Source organism: Rissa tridactyla, chromosome 3, assembly GCF_028500815.1.
Source record: "Rissa tridactyla isolate bRisTri1 chromosome 3, bRisTri1.patW.cur.20221130, whole genome shotgun sequence".
NCBI classification, from domain to species: domain Eukaryota; kingdom Metazoa; phylum Chordata; class Aves; order Charadriiformes; family Laridae; genus Rissa; species Rissa tridactyla.
The window spans coordinates 20,102,558-20,123,386 of record NC_071468.1 but is presented as its reverse complement, the minus strand read 5'-3'; the positions used below and the strand labels follow the sequence as shown (position 1 = coordinate 20,123,386).

The window sequence follows — 20,829 nt, the reverse complement described above, 5'->3', positions numbered from 1 at the left end:
ACACAAGCTGCTTTTATTTTCCCAATAAATAATCAATAGGGAAAAATTTTCTTTTTTTTTTTTTTTTTTTGGAAACTCTGACTTTTTTCACACTGATGTAAAACACTCCTGGCACAATTCATCTCCAGCAGTGCTAACACTAGACAGGTGATCCAAAATACTTGTGACTATTTTTGCTTTTATGTAACATCTTAAAGTGTAATCTGTCAAGCAAAGAGAATGCAGTACTTTGAAAGCGTAAGTAGTCTTCTGGTGATCTACTTTTTAGAAGGGCTGGGTAGCAGGAGAGACACCTTCTTTTGAGTCAGCTTTGTACGTGTAACCAGCTCATGAGGAGACGGCTCCAGTTGCGGAGGGTTCCTTAACACGCACGCGGATCTGTGCCAGAAACAGCAGCTTTCAGTTACCAAGTCCAAAGATCAGGAGCGTTCCAAAGGAGAGAGCAAGGTTCAGCTTCAATGTAAGCAGGCTGGCAGTCAGCACAGATCTTTAGCGTAGATGAATCTTTTGCTAATTAATAGTTGGTAGAAAATGGAATTTGCCAGTCTGAGAACAGAGCTCATTTTCTTCTGGGGGATATAATTGCCTGTTTTCTGCCACTTGTTTTATTTCTAAACTTCCATCAATCAGAGAAACTGTGCTGTCACGAAGAACTGCCTGTTTTCTGTAAATGACAAGAGACCCTCAACATGTGTTAGTTCTTCAATTCTTTTATAAACAAAGTCAATTTTTGTGTTTGCTATAGTGGAGGCTTCAGGTTTGTTCAGCATTAGCAACGCAAACACTATAACAAAAAATGAGATAACAATGCTGACTGTTCAACACAAGTGGGGAAAGAAAGCCCTGGAAATGCCGTGCTAACTTTGCCATTGGGTGCGCTGAAGTGGAGCAAAACGGAGTCCAAAGCAAACGTGTGGCTGGGAGTCGGCAGAGGTTTTGTGGAGGAAATAGGCCTGTACGTCCTGCACTGATGACAGCAGGGTCCCTGCCCTCCGTCTCACGGCTGTACGGGTATTAGACCATCTATCGTCATGCAGAATAGAAACTGCACGTCCACACTTGCTTCACTGATGGCTCCCGATGACTCTGTCGGATGCTTGGTGTCAATGCGAAGTGGCCAGGAGGAGCTGTGAAGACGGGCCGGACCTGCAACTGGGGATTCCTCCAGCACAAAGGGGAATTCCTGGGTGGGGAAGAGCTGATCTCGGGGGCATTTCCAAGGGAGAGCGGGGCCGGTCTCCAGGGGCATTGGGCAGCTGGCGGTACAGCCTCATCCATCTTCAGAAATGACTTTAAGTCGTGACAAGGAGCAAGGTGGTTTGAAAAGACCAAAGAAGCTGTCAAGTCACCAGAGAGCCAGTTTTTTGGTTTTCACATGTCCTTTTGAGGGTGGAGGCTCAGCAAGCTCAAGTGAGACAGCAGCCACTACCACATCAGAGTGACTGTGGATTCAGGCTGCTGCAGTGATATTAAAACCATACTCAGAGTCCCGCATTAGGCGAGTTCAAACCATTATTCTTCCAAATAAGGGGCCGGGTTGAGAACTCTGCTCTGCTCTGCTCGGCACGTGAAACCATAGGTGTTGCCATACAACGCCTGAAGTTCCCAACCTATGCAACATGATTGGTGTTTTGAGGAGCAGTGGGCTTAAAGAGGAATTTCTCGTTAATACCGCTCTGGAATTGAGTTTTAAGTGGCGTTGAATGACATGAGTCTCAGTCTGTGTAATTATTAGGAGCGAAAGCCTGTTTAATTTGCTTTCACACCAGTAAGATGTATTGGATTTCATCTGACAGCTTCTGCTTCCAGTGAAGTCAGAATAAAAATCGTGTTCTTAATGTAGTAGAATACGAAAAGTACAAATGTGGGTTGTTTTCTTTTAATGTTATTTTTAAAACTGGGTGGTATATGGAAGTAGCAGAAGAAAGAAGTTCCCTTTTCAAAGGACTCCGAAGTTGGTGGAAAGATCTAAACTCGCCCTAAATCTTGCTCGGATGATCTGTAACAAATAAAACTGTTTTCTTGATCCCAGATTTTCCATCCCCCGGGAAACCTTTGTGCTGTTCAAACCACATTCACCTTTAATGGTAAGGTGACAATTATCAGCTGTTTTCTTACAGTTTCTTATAGTAGCCTGTAACATTAGTCGTTAAAAAACCCCTCCTGCCATGCCAGGCAGGCAATAGGGTTGAGTGAACTGCGCTATAGAAAGAACCACCCATGATTGGAGGTAAACTATGCGGATATATGTTGGGGTGGAGGTTGGAAGGAGCGTGGAGGGCATATTTGAAGCAGACTGTGCAACTGCTACAGCAGGTCTGACTAGTTTGAGATGCCTAAAGGCAGCTTTGTCTTGACTTCAGGTAGCTGCAAAATGAAGTTTTAAAGCCTAATTCAGAAATACATCATCATCATCTTCCGGTGCCTCCACAAACTCTTTACTTTTCATGTGTTTTTGCAGGCAGTCTTTCACCCTTGGAAGAAGTGTTTAATAGATACACGCACACGTGCATGCATATCATTTGCGTATTTTTAAAATATACATTTCATCAAGATAGGAGACGGGCGTTCATGCACAAACCACAGTGCGCTTTTTTTTTTTTTAAACAGCGGTAACGTTTTGCTTTCTTACCACTCTCTGTCCATGTGAGAGAGAAGCCACTCTATTGAAGCATTTTTTTTTGTATAGCATGATTTGTTGCCTGTCAGTTTTTGTGCCTGTCCCTGTGTAGGAGGAGTGACTTACACTTTATTAGTCTATGCTGCGGTCAGAGGGATTTTGGTCCGGGCTACTTTCATGCTGGCTGTCCCAGGGGTACAATAACCTGCTTAGGTTACCCTCCCGTCATCTAGCTCACGGTCTCCCTTACCCTCCTACTCCATCTGTTTGGCAAAATTGGCTCTTCTATACAACCCTTCCCCTTTTTCCTCCCCCAACTAGAGTATTCCGCAAATAACTTGCGGATGAATAGGAGAGAATATTTTCTGTGTGTGTAACATGCAGCGTAAAGCTTCCTTGTTGCTGCTCGGCTTCCTCTCGCTGGCAGTGGAACATATGTGATACGTATGTGCTCTGACAGTTGGGTTGTTGGTTTTGTTTTGGTTTTTTGTTTATTTTTTTTTTCTTAAATTGTGGGGAAAATCAGTGTAATACTATCTTGGGTGAGGTGAATGGGTTGTGCCTGACTGAATATGAAATGAAGTTTAGGACATTTAGTTTCAGTTTCCTGTTCTCTTCTCCTTCTGTATTTTCCACTCCCAATTTCCAAAGACTTAGTTTGTGGTTAGGTTTGTTTGTTCCATGTTAATTGACCTGTACTAAGCCTGCTTCAAAATACTGGTTTAATACATATGCCTTTAAAATATGCTATTAAAAGGGTGTCCCCGTGTAAGTTTAAACGATTTCTTTGAGATTTAAATTACTACGCATAAAAGTTACGTGGATCCCGTGGTGCCTGTTTTAAAGGGTATCGCTTTGGTGTAGTAGTTTTTATTGTGAAATCAAGCAGGTGCCACGAAAAATGGCATCTCTTTCATCTCCAACTTGTAGCTGCTAGAGGTTGAGAATAGTTCAAGGCTGTCCAAAGTTCCCTTTATCAGTTTTCAGAAGGCTCCTTCCTTGGACGTGAAAACACATGCTGTATTTCAACAGCCGCCAGAGCTTTAGTCCACTGGACTGAAAGGCCAACAGTTATCATCTTGTCTAACATCACTTAACACCATCTTAGCAAACTTGCATGTCAAACTACCTTTTTTTTTTTTGCGTGTGTGTTTTGTTTTCACTGCTGGTAGAGAAATGCCCAACAGCTTTTCCACCTCTTTAAGAGAAACTTGGGGGTGGGTGGGTGGGTGCTTTTTCACACGATGTAGTTGTTTGCAGGCCTGTTTTCATTTCATTTAAGCAAAAATGTTGAAAACGACTCATGCTTTTAACTGCTTTTAAAAATGCCAGGGAAACACCTTCTTTCTTTTCTCCCCTTTTAACTTTCAGTAGCGAGAAACTGGTTAGCAAATAAAACCTGCAGGCCAGAAATGAAAATGACTTGCCATTGCTGGGATGGATGTTGCATTTTGCAGTATGCGTTTCTTCAGAGTTGTGTTTTTTGGTTGGTTGTTTTTTTTTTTCCCCCCTCTCCTTCCCCCCCTGCCATTCGCTGCTTTTCAGTTTGACTGTGATAATTTATTCAACAGTGTTTTCAGAGCAATAACCTACTTTTTGGCAAACCATTCAGTTCTTTCCACAGTAGCGTGGGTATTTTTTTTTTCCCCCATGTATTTATTAAGGGTCTGCGACAAGGGGGAAAAACAAGGTATCTTTGGGGAAAAGATGCTACGATACGCTTGAAAGCAAGGATTCAATCCAAGTAATTATACATACGAGAGGAAAACTCACTCATTATACACAAAGGGGTCTCGTCTCTCTTGGATGCACGCACAATTCTCATTAACCTTTGTAGGAATTATACACATCCAGCGAAGATGGGTCTACAATACTCAGTCCCTACGTATGCTAAAAATATCAGCTAGACCGTGACACGCCGGTGCCAATAGAGATGTCTTGTACAATATAACACAACGTCGCTGTAATCTATTGTTCCGAGCGACATTGCAGGGGAGGAGGGGTGTATGGTGTATGGCCGGTCCTGCTATTTCATCACTCTCCCTTAGAGTCTGACCTGTATCTTGTCGTTACAGGCGTGTAATTTTAGCAGTGAAAAGGGAGCGTGTGTTTGCTAGCCCATGTCACTTTCTGGTGGCCATACTAGCTGTTTCAGATTGTTTTGAATTTCATTTACAAGTCGGGTGCCTCTTTTTAGCCAGCGCTCGATGCCTCCGGGGCTCTGCAGTGGGAAGAAATGGAAGGCAGTCAGCCCTTGGCTGAATTGGGCCCTGAAGCGGTCGACAGCCGCCTTAATTGCTGCCGCTCCACCGCTTGAAGAGATTATGGCCCCGGTTCTCCCAGCGCGGAGCTGTGCTCACCGGTTCCAGTGTGGCACCTTGCCCACCGGCACAGAGTTGTCGTCGTGCTGTGGTCCTGCTTTTGGGACCGGCATCTCCTGCTTCCAGGCAAGGGAGGCCCAGGGTGCCGGACTTGGGGAAAAGAAACCACGATGTGGAGCAGGGGGAGCTTCTTGGCTGATCCTGGGGAGGTTCGTGCGTAGAAGCCCTTGCATATTTTTCGGGTGACAACATGCAGAGGATGCTGAATAATCAGCTAATCACGTAGTAAAGTCTGAGGAGCTTGGCCTAGCACTGTGCCTGGTTTTGTTTCCTGCAGCTCTGATTTCCTACTGATGCCCAGGTGTGTAATGCGGCTCCGGGTCCTCCAGCTTTTGCTGTTGGCAGCAGAGTTGCTCAGCCCATGTGTACGCAGCACGGTATAATTTGATTCGTGCTTGGCAGGCCTGGCTGCTTCCTTAACGCTGCCATGTGGAGACCCGAATTTCAGAATCGCCTCGTCCCAGCTCTTTGGGGTGGCTCTTGGAAGTGCAGAGTCTCAGGCAAGCCGTTCGCCCTTGGGAAGTTCCCCTGTGGTGGCACAGGCGCTCTCGTGAGGAGACGGTGCGTGCAGCCATCCTGGAGAAGGATGTAAAGAGGATTCTGCGCCGAGGTGACTGAGGAGAGGGTCTTGCTGGAAATCTCTCTCCCTGCTGTGACTAACCCTAACAAAACAGCTCCCGGTAGCGGGAAGGGGGGAATCCTCCACCCTAGTTGGGCTCAAAGCAGGTACTGCTGGGGTTGGTGGTCAGCAGGGCTACATCTGCACTGGGCCTGGGGAGGGCTGAGGTGGCGTTAGCAATCGTGAAAGCTTGTTTCATAAAACTTCCAGTTAAGGACAAGACCAAAAAAGGACAGGCTGGGGTCTTGTTTGCATCTGCTGGGCGGTGTTGGAAGGATGCTGATGGGAAGTCCTGTCTGAAGCAGAACATGTGAGAATTGACAGTTTGGCTGTGTGATACTTCTGACACAGAAATGACTTCTGCTGGGCAATCCAAACCCGTTCTTTCTTCCAGTAAGGACAACTGCCTTCCTGCACGTGAATAAAACTTATTTTTGAATAAATGTTTTCCAGCCTCAGTATGTTGCAAAGCTGCATTCACCCCCTCTTGCTTCGTGCTGAAAAGTTGTTGTCAGAGTTGCTTGGAGCTTTTGCTTCTTGACTTGGGCCGGTTTGAAATGCACCTCGCTAGCTTTCCATGCACAGAACCTGTGCCGTCTTGTTCACCTTCTAATTCTGCCAAGGTAGTCTTTAATGGCTTAACAAGCTAACAAGTGCTCGTCTGATTTAAACTTGCATTACATTCTGCTACCCTGATAGAATTCCTAATATTATAAACACCCTTAATAACACGGCTATAATCGAGAAAACCTGCTCTCCTTTTTCCAAACAATTACTTAATGAGGCAGTAATTTATTCTAAGCTATATTTATTGGAGCCCATTCCAGCTTTATCAGACATACTCTGTTTGGTGTGTGCAGTTAGTCAAAAACGTTAAAACTGCTCCACTTCTTCCAAGGGAACATGTTACATTTAGCAAACTGACAGCATTAGAAACTGTTTCCAATTTAATAGAAGCATATGTTTCCTGCAAGACTTAACACACTACAGAGTCGGAGATTGCCTGAGACTGCGGCTTTGCCTTTTTTTTTTTTTTTTTTTTTTTTTTTTTTAAAGCGTGGTAAAAAGGAGCTGGAAACTGAAGGCAGAAGTGGAGTTTGTAGCGGTGTTTTTGGTTGTTTTGCTGGCTTTTGTTTTTCAGAGAGCCTTCTAGCAGGGCTTCGATGGGCTGCAAGTTTTAAGAAACTATCAAGAAAGTAGTGTGGGCGGCGTGTGTAGAGCTCTCGCTTGAAATGCAGTTTCTGATCATTAACAAACAGCAAGAGCTTGGTTTGCCCTCTGGGCCTCAAATAGTACAGTATGCAACAAGGGAGAGCAGGCAAGGCACGAGGATGGAAACAGTAGGATCAGATTACAGTTTCAAAATATCGCTGGAACACGTTGGCTGGCGTTACGCTATTGACTGGCTTTATAATTGCATTGCTTATTTGCTAGGCAAGGCTTCACCTTACTTTGTGATTAACACGGACGCTCCTTTGGGGGCTTGGGGACTCTGGGCTCTGAGTACCGAAGTCCAAGCCCCTCGAGAGCTGTGTGACTTCAGATGCTCCTCGGATGCGAGTCTGAGCTTCCTCTGATGTCTTGTCTCCTGTTTGCTGGGAGGTTTCCCTGCTAATTCCTGCATAGATTAGCCTCTGAAAGTCACCCACTATGGGTTCCCGTATTATTTGATTTTAACTTGAGGCTAGAAAAAGACTGCTGTCACTCAGCTTGCTAATTGTTCTCCTCCAATCTTCATTTGTAGGTGCCTATAGCGGGGGGCCAAGGCTGCGTTTCTGCAGGGAGAGGGAAGCTGCCTTTCTTGCCAAATATTCAGGAGTGGGGTGCATCCCGATGGGGCGCTGAGCAGCTCTGCTTGCGCCTCTGCTTCTTCTGGGGGAGCCGAGGTTCACCCATCCACCACAGGACATGGGAAGAGTTGGGTCCCTGTAAAATATACGTGAGAAGTACCTGTCACTTATAGTTACTGCTGGCACCCCCAGCCTTGCAGCAAAGGCTTGCAAACATAAAAACAATTCCCTGTACTCTCTGGAAGCACAGAGCTACCCAGGAGGCCAATTTTTTGATATAGCTCTAAAGGAGAATTTTGTACGTGCTTATTAAACTTCACTCAGTTTAAAGAAAAAATATTTAAAAAACCAAAAAAACTAACCTGCCAGAATTAATGTAAAATGTAAGTGTCAGGGAAAACAAATCTTGTAAATGGGGAATGTCTGAGCACTGGGTCTGGAGAGGACAGGAACCCCAGCACGGCTCCATTCCTTGTACCTCTTGCCTAGGGTTGGGGGGAGGTTATTTTCTCACATGTGACATGAGACCCAGTTCTTACCAGGCCGCAGTTGTCAGGAATCCTCTCTAGCCAGGCAACAGGGACACATTGCACTCGAACAAGTAAAATCTGCATCAGATCCTGAGAAGCAGCCTTGCAAAAGAAAATAACCAAACACTACACAACCCCACACCACCCGTCAGTGCACAAATCGTGAGCCAGCTGCAGGATATTGAACGTAGCCGTGCGTTACTGCGGGGTACACGCTGTACTAGCTCCCAGGGATGCTGCCGTGCCAGGATTTAAAGATGCCGGTGTCAACAGATTAAATCGTGAAGGAGGGACGGTTTTCATCGCGCGGTGGCTGTCGCCTCTGAAAGTCCACGTTGCTTATTTGCTCCAGTCCTGGAGTTAAACCTCCACACCTGGGCTGTGCAGCGTGCTTCCTTGTTTTTAGGGAGGCTGGGAGAAGGGTGCCAGATTTATGCTGACGTTCCCCTCGACTCTTTCCCTTCCTTTCCAACTTTGAATGGGAGGAGGATGCCTGCGTTCTCGGGGGGCAGGCCGGTTCCCAGCTGCTGGGGCAGGTTTGCTTTGCTTTGCCAGGGTCCTGCAGGCCAAGGAGCGTCGTTCTGCAGTGGGTGAGCCCGTGGGGGTCTTCCCAAGAGGCGGCCGCTCTCCCTGCCGTGGCCTTGGGGATGTGGAAACATGGATGGGGAGGGAGCGTTTTACCCGTTTGCCTCCCTAGCTCCAGGGGACAGATGCTTTGAAGTCCTGGGGACTGGTTAGAAGTTCAGGTGGTCCCTCAGGCTGGAGCCAGCAGCGCTGAAATGCCTCACGGCAGCCCAGCCTGACTCTGCTCGCTGAGAGGATCTAGCCCTCCTCTTGCCAGTTGAACCCAGTTGGCACAAAAGGCCTTTTTATTTTGGTCCTGCAGCTATCTATGCCAAATCCTGATCCTGCTGAAGTCAGTAACAAAACACTCATTGACTACCGTTGGGCCAGGATACAGCCAATGCAACCCTCAAGGATGAGGGGTGAGGGATGGAGGAGAGGAAAATAATATTTCATGTGCCAGAAGTGACACAGAAAGCGCTTGCGTAATTTACTGGATAGAGTCTCGGAGAAACCCTGGTGAGGTTCATTTACACCTGAGGTTTGGAAACTTTGTTTTGGGAATGAAATATATAAATTCAGTACTCTCTTTGCGGTTTGGGGGGCTTTTATGGGGGGCTTTTCTGTTTCGTCTTGGTTTTTTTTCTGCGCACATATGTGTGTGAAGTTAGTGTTCTATTTTAATTCCCCCAAGTTGCCTTTTTCTTTCTCTCTCTCTCTCTTTTTTTTTTTTTTTTTTTTTTAATTTCCCCCTGTGGTTTTAATAACCCAAGATTTCAGAAAGTAACAGGTCCTGCCTTAAACTCCACTTTTTGCATGAGTCCCTGCTGCTCACGTGACTCCCTCGACTTTCAGCTGTGTGGGGAGGAATGGGGACTCTGGGGCCTGTGGACTCTGGGGTTTGATGCTTTTACCTTTCTGAGCAACGTGGTGTTAGTTCTAGAAGTGAATTTCACTGTATTAAGCTGATCATCCTCTAAACTGACTGATATGGTGGCATAAATATGCGAGTGGAAAGGTGACTTTTTAAAGATCCTTTTCTACCGTCTCTCTTGGTGTTCGGTTCCTCTTTTTTCCTTCCTGTCTGCCTTGATGAGCGGGGAGGGACTAGTGGGTTGTGGAATTGATTTCCAAGAAAAGCCCTCAGTCTTGAGAGGCGTTTTAAACTAACCTGTTAAAAGCCTTTGAGAATTAACATGAAAGGGTATTTTTATTATTGGTGAGATAACCAAATCACTTATTCCCCTCCATTTTTATATATCCAGTGCTTCCCTATGCTGAACTCCCAATTATTAAAGACTTAAGAAATAGTCCAGCAGTGACAAGGTATAACGTCCTAAGTACAGTCGATAAATACGGTACTTCTCTCACGATGTGCGCGTACCCCTGTCCTCTGGAGAGCGGAGGATTCGTCACTAAGTGGGCTCGGAGACATCATCAGGCATTGCACAAGCTTTTCTGCGTTTAATCGATGATGGTTGACTCCAGAGAACCACCCGCTCCAGGCTGATTATCTCTTCCACTGAGCCCCGACTGCGTTTTTTTCCCAGCTCTGTCTGAAGAGCATGCAGGGCCAATAAAAGGAAGCTAAATGACATGCAAATGAAAAAAATATATATTACTTTTGTTTTTCAATTAAGAAAAGCCAACTCCCAAACAATGCGAGGGTTTCTCTGGCTCTGAGGCGCGTGCAATCGCCCTAAATGGGCAAAAAAGCAAGTTGAATCTTTCTCGGCAACAATGGTTCAGCTTTTGGGCCTGGGTCTTCCAGAGCTGGAGCCAACTGGTGGATAATATCGGGGAAGATCTCCAAGTAACTCCCACCCACCCCAGTCCCCGGATAAATGCAGTTTTTCCGTTGCCTTTCTTCAGCTTTCTGGTTCCACATACCTAAGTGACATTGAAAACTAACTTGCATACTAAAACCCTGCAACACCCTTTATTAAAACAACAACAAAAACAAAGCGACATCCCATCTCAACTCTTAACGCTTGGCCCCAAAATGACGTTTGCTGGCAGACGGATGGAAATGCAGCAGAAATACATCTGGCTGGGATTGTGGCTCCGCCAAAATAGATACACGAAAGACCCTCCATGGACGTGATCCTTTGTCGCTGCCTGTCCAGTCTTGCGTTTTGGGGGGCGTTGCCATTGTCTGGCCATCCCCATTATGGCCATAGGACTTGGTAGGCCAACTCTGTTTTCTGACACTTGGGAGGGTGTGAGTATATCTCATTTTGTACTGATTTTGGCCAAGCTGATCTGTAAGTTTGGCATTTTCATTTTCCCAGCAGGAGCTTTGGCTGGAAAGGCTAGGAGCAAAGTTTTTTTTGAGATGAACAGAACTGAAACAGATCAAATGTTGTCTTTGTACAGCTTGCTGCTTTTTTTTTTTTTTCCTAATGTTGTTCAGCATCTTAGTATTTTAAGACGTACAAAATCAATCTCTTTAATGTAGGCGTGAAAGGATTGAAGGAGGGAAGAGATGGTTTGAACTGTAAAGAACAAACAGGCAACGTTGTCTTAAGCGGTGGTGGTCAGAAACTATAAAATTCCTTTTTGGAGATCCGGAGAAAAGCTTGCAAGCCTGAAACCTGTTTGTTTTTATCAGCTCCATCAGTTGGTCTAAAAAGATACCGCCTCCTTACTTTGCTTAGAATGAATAAAGGGATTTATGGAAACTGGAGGAAAATGTTTTTACAATTCCCATTTGTATGCCAGAGGAGAAGGGGATAAAAGAAAACTCTGTAAAGCTGAGAGTCTAGAAGGGGCTCATTTGAACCCCTCTTTTGGGGAATAAAACCCCCCTTGCTTAGGCTGGCATCCTGCTTCTCCCCTTTAATAGTTAAAACTCACTTCAGAGATCATTTCTGGGGAAAAGGAAACCGAAAGCTGCGCTGAAAAGCGAGTAGGTGAAATTGGGAGTTTTTATCTTTTCAAAGGACAAGCTCTGAACCGAGCTGTGTGGAGATGGAGTGAGATGCGAAAGCTTGACAGTCATGCATACAGGAAACCTTGAATCATTTCTGAGCTTCCTGGAAAATGACGTAGTGAAGTTATTGTCGTGTTTACTAATGATGATCCCATCGCTCTTACCTACCAGCTTAAAAAAATGTCTTAACTACCAGCCCCTCAATCTTAGATACAAATGGGCTCAATTGGATTCATTCGAAATGCCGGCCGGCCAACGTCCCCTGACAATAATAATTAATAATCGAGCGCAGAGGACAGAGCGTGGCCACCTGAATGGGCTGTTTTCTTTATCATCAGGGAAAAAAGGTTTGCTTTATGCGGTGAATATTTTTATACATTCCTCGCTGAGCCTGAAAAACTTCAAAACTCTCCTAGTCCCCAAGCCATTTAAAAATTTCTCCTTTAAATAGAGCATTGTGGAAGGAGCATTGGTATGTCTTTAGGACAGAGTCTGTCTTTTTTCAGGGGGAGGAGCTAGTAGGAAGGGACAGAAAGCTGCTCGCTCTCCTCCTAACCCATCACTGCTTTGGAAATGTGCTGGGCTTGGGCAGGGGTTTGGGTTCTTGCAAGCCCAGTCCTCCTTTTCTTGCTCTGTCTGTCTGAAGTGGAAGGAAGCCTGTCCGTCGTGAACATTTGAACGGCAAAGCTCCCCCTCACACCCCCAACCCACGTGCACAGCTCTGGAGTAGTCCATGGAAGTGAAACTAGGGAGCAGAGAAAAACCAGACTTCGGCAGTAGTGCTAAATTTCAGAGGTTTTGTTCACCCGAGATTCCAGGCGCGGGGATTGCTGGTAGCTGGCCAAGGAGCTTGGATGGCAGCCTACCCGTTCCTCAGCTCCGCTCAGCTTGCTCCCTATCCCCCGCCTTTCTTTTTTTAATTGCATAATATGCTAGAAAATGATCTGGATTTGGGACTTATTTTTAACCAGAAGAGGCTCACTTCACCCAATCTGATTTTGGATTTAACATCCAGCAAATGCTTTCTGAAGCTCTTTTGTTTTTGCATTGAAACCTTGACTTCTTTTGCCCCCTCTCCCGCTTCACAAGGGCTCTTTGCTTTTAAATGTTTGTCTTGGGGATGTTTGCCAGTCTTTAGCTACGTTGTCTGTCTGCAGGACCGGTGTGTGGCGATCAAACTGGTGTTAGACCTGCCTGGTGCAGTCATTTTGCAGGCACGGATCCCACTGGGGAACCGGGAATTGTACTCAAATGAGGAAGGCGAGTTTTGTCTTCTAGATGATAGGTAGGTGATAACCGCATAATAAAGCTCATATGAGAGGACTCGGGTATGGGGTTAAAAATCTATATCCCTGTTGCAATTTCTCTCTGGTTAGCTGGGGCTGGAAAGCATCTTCCACTTTTTTAAAATAAGAAAAACGAGGCAGAAATATTAATGCTATTTTAGGGTGCATGGAGGGTGCATGGGAGGTGATTCTACCCCCCCGCTCTGTTCTCATGAGACCCCACCTGGAGTACTGCCTCCAGCTCTGGGGCCACCAACATCAGAAGGACATGGGCCTCTTGGAGCAGGACCAGAGGAGGCCACGAAGATGCTGAGAGGGCTGGAGCACCTCTGCTGTGAGGACAGGCTGAGAGAGTTGGGGTTCTCCAGACTGGAAAAGAGAAGGCTCTGGGGAGACCTTAGAGCCCCCACCAGTACCTAAAGGGGCTACAGGAAGATGGGGAGGGACTCTGGATCAGGGAGTGGAGCGATAGGACGAGGGGAAATGGTTTCAAACTGAAAGAGGGGAGATTTAGATTAGATATCAGGAAGCAATTGTTTCCTGTGAGGGTGGTGAGACACTGGCCCAGGTTGCCCAGAGAAGCTGTAGCTGCCCCATCCCTGGAGGTGTTCAAGGCCAGGCTGGATGGGGCTTTGAGCAACCTGGTGTGGTGGGAGGTGTCCCAGCCCATGGCAGGGGGTTGGAACTAGGTGATCTTTAAGGTCCCTTCCAACTCTAACCATTCTGTGATTCTGTGATTTGCATTTTGTTAAATGGAGGGAGGGATGCAGGGATGAACAGGGGTCTGTCTGTGATCCTATTGAAAGAGCGACTGGGCTGGCTCTCCAGCACCTCACGGCTCTGCCTGGGAAAATGAGAGAGGAAGGGCAAGCGTTTGCCCTGAGACGTGGCAGCCGGCCGAGTGCGGGGTGCTGCTCTGCAACACCTGCGATCCAACCCCTGCCTCCGCAGGACTTTTCCTCGTCTCATTCGATGCAGCCCATGGGACAGGCAAGCGAAGTGTAGGAATGGCCTCTGCTCCTCCTAGTTGTGATTTAGATGTGATAAAACAGCTCGTCTGGTAAACCGGGTCCATGCGGGTAGTGGGGGAGAGAGTCTGAGGGAACCTGCCATCTCACAAGCACTGAAGGAAGTGCCTGTCACAGGCACCCTGCTGTTTCACCCAAGTAATCACGGATATTTCAATAAACCAGACCCCGGTTACTCACCGGAGATGGGTGGTGGTTGCTGACCCTAACGCCCCCACTGTTCAGATGCATAATGTCACAGCACAGCAGTTCCTGCATTCCTCTGCGTTTGCGGGGGGATCTTCATGTCACGAAAATAATGGTGACAAAATGAGGCTGGGACTGTGCTGCGTAGACGAGCATTTCCAGGCGCTCTGAAAGATCCTGGAAGAAACAGCACTGGGGAGCGAACTGCCCTACTTACTCTTAGCTCAGAAATGATTTATGACGCGGGGCAAGTTTGGTAAAATTCCCTTTGTTTCCTTCTTCAAAATCTGCCATCTGACCAGGAGAAAAGCACACGCGTTTACGCTGACTTTTGTTCTTTAGAAAGCCCTACGGCATTCTTTTGTTCTCAGATGAAACCTGACATGGATGTAGTCCTGAGTGAGGAGCACGCTTTGCTGGGGGAGAAGCGAAGGCGAATGGTGCATCTGGAGGGATGTCTGTTCTGTCTGTGGCTAGTAAACTCCTGGAAGTCTTACCGGAGGACGCCTTAGCCAGGCAGAAGCTGAGGAAAGGATTTCCACCACCGCTGTCTGAAAATGCTTCCCATAGCCAGAAAAGCAGGGGGGTTGAGAGCTGCCACTGCTGCGTGCACAGATGGGGACACACACAGGGCAGGGGCACACAGGCCTCCCACCTGGATGGACGCAGAGTGTGGGACTAAGGGTGCTCCTGGGGACCCAGTTCCTGGAGGAACTGGAGCACTTCAGGAGACACCAAACTCCTGTGAAGCTTTCCGAGGCTGGGTCGAACTGGGACCCAGCACGGTCGGGATGGAATGCCCTGGCTGCTGCAGAGAATGGTCTTGGAGATTAAACTAGAAGACCCGATGGATCTTCTTTATCGGAGTGCAATAACTGCTTTTCCTGCAGTTTAGTCCTTAGGTGCTCAGTTAAATAAACCCAGGTGTGGATATGTCCTGCTGTGCCAAGGGTTGTGTCTCCCGACTTCACCTGGAAGGTTTCTCTGAGGGTGCAATTGCTTCCCCCCATGACCACGCTTTTGACTAAAAAGGGAAATTCACTGTAAGAACCTGGGTTATGTTTGTATTCCCAGGCATAGTACTGCATCACTCCGGAAATTTAAAGGAATGGTTAATATTGTGCCTGTAGCTTGTGCACCCGTGTACAGATATTTGGGGACCATACGCTTAACCTATGCGAGAGTGAAATTTGCTGCCAAGCGTGCAAGGGCTGGAGTTTTATAGATGCTGTTTGAATTCCCGCTTGGAATTTACCAGTGTAGCTGTGCTTAAACACGATGGACCAGAGCCCTGTGTTAAGGCGGCTTCTGCTTCCCCATCACGCTGCTGTGGGCCAGGAGCGAGTTCTTTATGTGGACAGATTTCCACTCATGACTGTTAGGGGTACGCGAGGAGGGGACAGAGCGGCCAATCCATCCCCTCCGCCGGTGGAAGGGAGGAGGTGGGCTGGGGTAGTGATCCAGGCGGGAAGAACAGACTTTGGTGGCTTCATCGGTCTCTTCTCTTTCCTTTCAGATATATGTTGGGGAAAGGAGGAAAGCGGAAGTTTGACGAGCATGAAGATGGGTTGGAAGGCAAAGTGGTGTCTCCTACTGACGGTCCCTCTAAGGTGTCTTACACCTTACAGCGTCAGACTATCTTCAACATTTCCCTTATGAAACTTTACAACCACAGGCCATTAACCGAGCCGAGCTTGCAAAAGACAGTTTTAATTAACAACATGCTGAGGCGAATCCAGGAAGAACTCAAACAAGAAGGCAGCTTGAGGCCCGTGTTCGTGACCGCTTCGCAGCCCACCGACCCGCTCGGCGACAACTTCCGCGAGGCTCAGCCGGCGTTCAGCCATCTCGCCTCCCAGCCCCTTCTCCCCACCGACTTGGTAAGCACTACGCCCCTGGAGTCCTGCCTCACCCCAGCCTCTTTGCTCGAGGACGACACTTTTTGCACTTCCCCGACCGTCCAGCATGACGGTCCGACAAAACCACCACCTCCTGCTCTCCAACCAGTAAAGGACAGCTTCTCCTCAGCCTTGGACGAAATCGAGGAGCTTTGTCCAGCACCTACCTCCGCAGAGGCAGTAGCAGCAGCCGAAACAGCAGCCCATGACTCTAAAGACCACCCCAGCGAGTCCAACGTTCAAAAGCCCGAGGGCCTCCCGGAGGGCAGAACGGCCGAATCGAAACTCATGGACTCGCTGCCCAGCAACTTTGAGATAACGACTTCCACAGGTTTCCTCACAGACTTGACCCTGGATGATATTCTCTTCGCTGACATTGATACGTCCATGTATGATTTTGACCCCTGCACGTCTGCCACGGGGGCTGCCTCAAAAATGGCTCCCGTCTCAGCGGATGAGCTCCTAAAAACTCTGGCTCCCTACAGCAGTCAACCAGTAACTCCAAATCAGCCTTTCAAAATGGACCTCACAGAACTGGATCACATCATGGAGGTGCTTGTTGGGTCTTAAAAATATAGAAATATAGCAACTTTTTTTTTTTTTTTTAATTATTTTAAGTACCAGTATATACACTTGGTAGTATTTCCATAGTCCCTCCCACCCCCCCGATTCACAGCACTGTGCATGCGTCCTTGCTTGCCTTTTTTGAAAAGAAAAGGATCACACTAGTTTTTGCTTCGAGCAGAGTTGGAGTGCCTTCATCCATGTATGACCACTTCTAATGTGTTTTTTTTAAAAGTGGTTCCTCACGGAAGACCGAATATCCTGGGATAGGAAAGAATATGTATTGTAGACAATGTTATGTTATTACAAAAAAAAGAAAAGGAGAAAAAAAAAAGAAGAAAAAAAATTGTAAAAGCTAAGCACAAGGATTATGTTGGGGAAAGCTGTAAATTGCATGTGCATATTTGTCTATTTTTTCTATAAGTTTTATTGCAAGAGGTAAAAAAATTTTATTATTTAGATAATCTCAATACCATTTTAGCCCTGTATAGGTTGACTTAGCGATTCAGCCTTTTGGAGGCATTAACCTGCTCCTCTTTAAGTGTTGCATTTACATGGCTGTTTAGAAACTGCTGCCCAAATTTATTTTATATTTTTGTACAGATTCTGCAGTTTATGATATTGTTTTTTCTAAAAACAAATGCTGTTTATACACACAAAAAAAATAGCTATTTTGATAGGATTTGCTCACATAGTTCCTGCATAATTCAGATGTACAAGAACCACTTGTACTTTTATACAGAGTTGTAATGTTTTATATGTGTATGGTGCAAAGAGAAAATTGGATCAAATAAGCCTGCAGTCGGTTTCCCTGAATGCAAACAAACAAACAAACAAACAAACAAAAAAGTGCTTTAAGAAAGGGCTGGGAGCTGCTTTTGTAGGAGTTTCACAAGTGTTTGCTCCCTGCTGTACCCACTGCGCACTACTGTGATTCCTGAAACTCAGAGCCATGTCCTTTTTCCAACACGTATGTGAAGCAGTTGGCAGGAAACAGTTGTGGAACTTCACCCCGAGAGGTCCGGAGCGCCACCACGGCCGCAGCCTCCCCGTCCTGGCACCGGTGTCCCCGAGCTCGCCCGCGTCCCCTGGCCGGGGCGTCGATCGCGCCTGACGGCAGCCCATCGGCATTTCCTCACCTGAAGCTCCTGGGAACGGTTTTGGCGGGGGGCGGGGGGGAACGTGCCTGTTGCCCACCGAGAGCCAACCTCTCGCAGCGATCTTCCTGCAGACCGACGGCCAGCAGACCGGCGTCCGCGGCATCCACTCGCCCTTTCTTGGAGCATTTCTCCTTCCCCTCGCCCCGCCTCACTGTGCTAAGTGCTGAAAAAGGCAACTTCAGTATTACTGCAGCGAAGCTCATCTCCAACCTGCACTGGATGGACTTGTGTTCACATCCATTGCTGTTGAAACTGGAGCCAGTCGTGTCCCAGCACTTGGCATCTCCTGTCGGGTTGGTTTCTTGTATCAACTGCGTTACCTGCTTTACACTTTATAGACCCATTTTACAACGAATATACAGACACAGCTTTCTATGCATGGTCCCGTTCCCCGTAACACCCGAGAAGTCTTCTCATTACTGCACCAATAGCATTTTTATTTTTTTTTTTAGTTCATCGTGGTGTACATTTAATTTAAAACAACAACAAAAAAATACGTTTGCAATGTTTCATGCCTATTGCTGAAGTTGCTACGGCATTTTAGGTTTTTTTCAATGGTACTTTAGCTGTTGAGCGCCGGTTACAACCTATATTGTTGACATGCCTATGGCTTCTTTAGGAATAACTTTTATATTTATTTAAGAAATTTTAAATTATATTTTACGTCATTTGGCAATATTCAGTCCATTCTGCTCCCTTCTTGTCATGGATGAAATTGGGTCTTGTCTGCCTTTTAAGGAGGCGGCTTTTTATAAATTGGCACTTTAAACCAGGCCATATCTATTTATTAGTGTATAGCTAGATAGACGTGATATAGATATGCACACAGACACAGTATAAACGCGAATACGTTTTGCAATGAAGGAATTCCTAATCGAAATGAAATGCGTCACGTACGATTCCGAAACGTGCTTCTGGCTCCTAATTCATGGGTGGAGGTGAGGGGGGGGGTGGGGGTGGGGGAACGACACACGACCGGCTGAGGGGGTGGGTTTTGCTTTCTTCTAGTTTTCCAAGCTCAGCTCAGTGAAGCAAGGGGCTGCTGAGGGATTCCCAGCTGTTTCCTTATGCGGGCTTAAAAAAAGAAAAAGAAAAAAGGAGAAAACGTTAGTTATTGCTTCAAACAGAAAACCATTGACCAAGTGTAGCTTTAGGGACCATCGGGAGTGGGGAAGGAGGGGGGGACACGGCTCCGTCACTCAGCTGCAGACCTCGGCCCCTGCAGGGAAACCAACAGCCCCGCCGGATTCTGCACCTCTTGTAACTGGAGTAACTGGGAAAAACGTTAGCCATGCGAGGGTTGTGTCTGCAGGACGCTGTAGGCAGTTTCACAGGGTAACGCGGTGAGCACTTGCTTTACCATGGTTAAAAACTGATTTACAGTATGCTGGAGCTGCCCCTTTTTTTTGGGGGGGGGAAGTTATTATGCATTTAAACAAGTCCCGTATGCCAGGCAGAAGTTCCTATCCGTGCCATTTTTGGAGAGCTGTGCTAAGTGGGGTTAGTCGGCGTTTCTGTATCGGCAGCAGAGGAGACGAGCTCTAAATCCACTTTCCCACTGGGAGGACAATGTCTGTGTATCCTTGGTGCTGACGCGCGCATCCTTACGGCAGTCCCAGAGGACACGAACCGTACCTGACTTACGGGGCTAGGGAAAAGGTAGCCAGGCTGGTGCCGGTCTGTAGGAGGGCAGGGCTCCCGCTGTGGCTTCCTCCCTGCACGGGCACGTGCTGTCTCTGGCGCGGTGGCCTTTGCCATGGTCCCAACAGCAGCCACGGCTAGAACATCTCGTGAGACCTACACCAGGGATGGAGAAGCGACATTAATGTGCAATGAAGTGACAAGATGGGAGCAGAATAAAAGAGCTTTGGATTTGAAGTGATTTTTTTTGTTGTTTTTCATAAATTATTTATTCTTTTTTTTTTCCTTCTGTAAATATATTTATTTTATTGTGAAGCTAACAACATCTGGATTGTAACATGTACAGAATGTATGGTAGGAATGTATTCTCTTGTAGGAATGTAAATCTGTATGAAAAAAAAAAAAAAGGGTATGGGAGCCAGATTCAGAGAAGATGAATTGAGTTGCAGTCAGGATATGCATGGTTCACACGACTTCCCCTCTCCCCTCCCGCCTCTTTTTCTAATATGGGTCTGGTTGTTTGAAATATGCAAAAAAAAGGTATGGATGAGGGACAGTTTGATGTGCAAAAATTAGTCCTAAGTCAGGCTCCTACCCTGCCAGCCTCTCAAGACAGGCCTCCTCCGGCACGCTGCTGGAATCTGCAACGGGAGCCAGGAGCCAATGCAATCACCTCCATCCGGCTGGGCTGGCAAAAACATTTGAAAAAAGATTTTTTTTTTATTTTTTTTTTTAAATTATTTAACACGCACGGGAAGCCCAGCTGAAGTCCGTGAGGCTGGAGGGCTGAATAAGGTGGCAGGATGTGCCCTCCAGCCCCAGGAGCTGTGACAGAGCTGGCACCACCAGGAGATAAGGCTGGACAAGAAGCCACCACCCCACTCGGCATTTGCGGCAGAGGGTTTCCTTGCTCAAGGTTGAACTACCCCCGTCCCACCAGCCCGTCCTTAGCCACCGCAGGTCCCCTCCAGGGCCCGAGGGGACGGCGCAGCTCTGTATGCAAGGGATGGGGACCTTCCCTCTTCAGGAGAACGTCATCGAGCAGCGTCATCCACTGACACGTCAACCTGGCACCTTCCAGCCTGACAGCAAAGCCACCGTCTGCAGCAATTAACTGTAAGAATAAATTGGGACCTTGCGAAAGGTAATTTGGTTTTTCCTCAATGCAGTGTGGTCGTTGCCCGTGGGTTGTTTAAAAACCAATGTTTTGAATCCAAAGTTTACACTTTTATCACCATTAAATTGAGTAAATTCGTAATGGGTCCTGTCTGACAAACAGTTTGATTCACTCCGGCATATTGTGAACGTCTTTTACAGGGTTTCTTTTGGTTTTGGGTGGGTTTTTGCCCCCCTCCTCCCCAGTCAGGTTTCAGTACCCCGCTTTTGTGCAAGTTGCTTTCAGTGCTTCTATTAATTCTTGACACTGAACATTTTGAAAGAAATTAGTTCTTTTTTAAGCACTTTTTCTTTTCCTGAAAATAAGCCTAATGCAAGTTCTGGAACCTCTTTAACAACCCCCAAATTGCAGCTAAAACTCCCACCCTCGACTCCTCTCTAGTTCTGAGCGTAATCCATACTAGTGCCTGTAAAGGCCAAGATTCTGGAAAAAGGTGTAAATAGTGTGACATGT

At 46.8% G+C, this 20,829-nt stretch overlaps 1 protein-coding gene across 9 annotated transcripts in view; it reads left to right on the top strand.

Annotated features, from left to right (window-relative positions):
* Nucleotides 1-18,498, top strand: part of SERTAD2 (SERTA domain containing 2) — an 83,103-nt gene extending 64,605 nt beyond the window's left edge. For 8 of the 9 annotated variants that reach the window (XM_054195239.1, XM_054195235.1, XM_054195233.1 and 5 more), the window contains one exon: nucleotides 15,453-18,498. In XM_054195239.1, the coding sequence (XP_054051214.1) occupies nucleotides 15,457-16,404 (948 nt within the window). In that variant the 5' untranslated portion in view covers nucleotides 15,453-15,456 and the 3' untranslated portion in view covers nucleotides 16,405-18,498. Of the gene's footprint in view, nucleotides 1-10,211; nucleotides 12,722-15,452 lie in introns of those variants that run through there. The other variant, XM_054195232.1, reaches the window with a different exon arrangement.
* The last annotated feature ends 2,331 nt before the right edge of the window (nucleotides 18,499-20,829 follow it).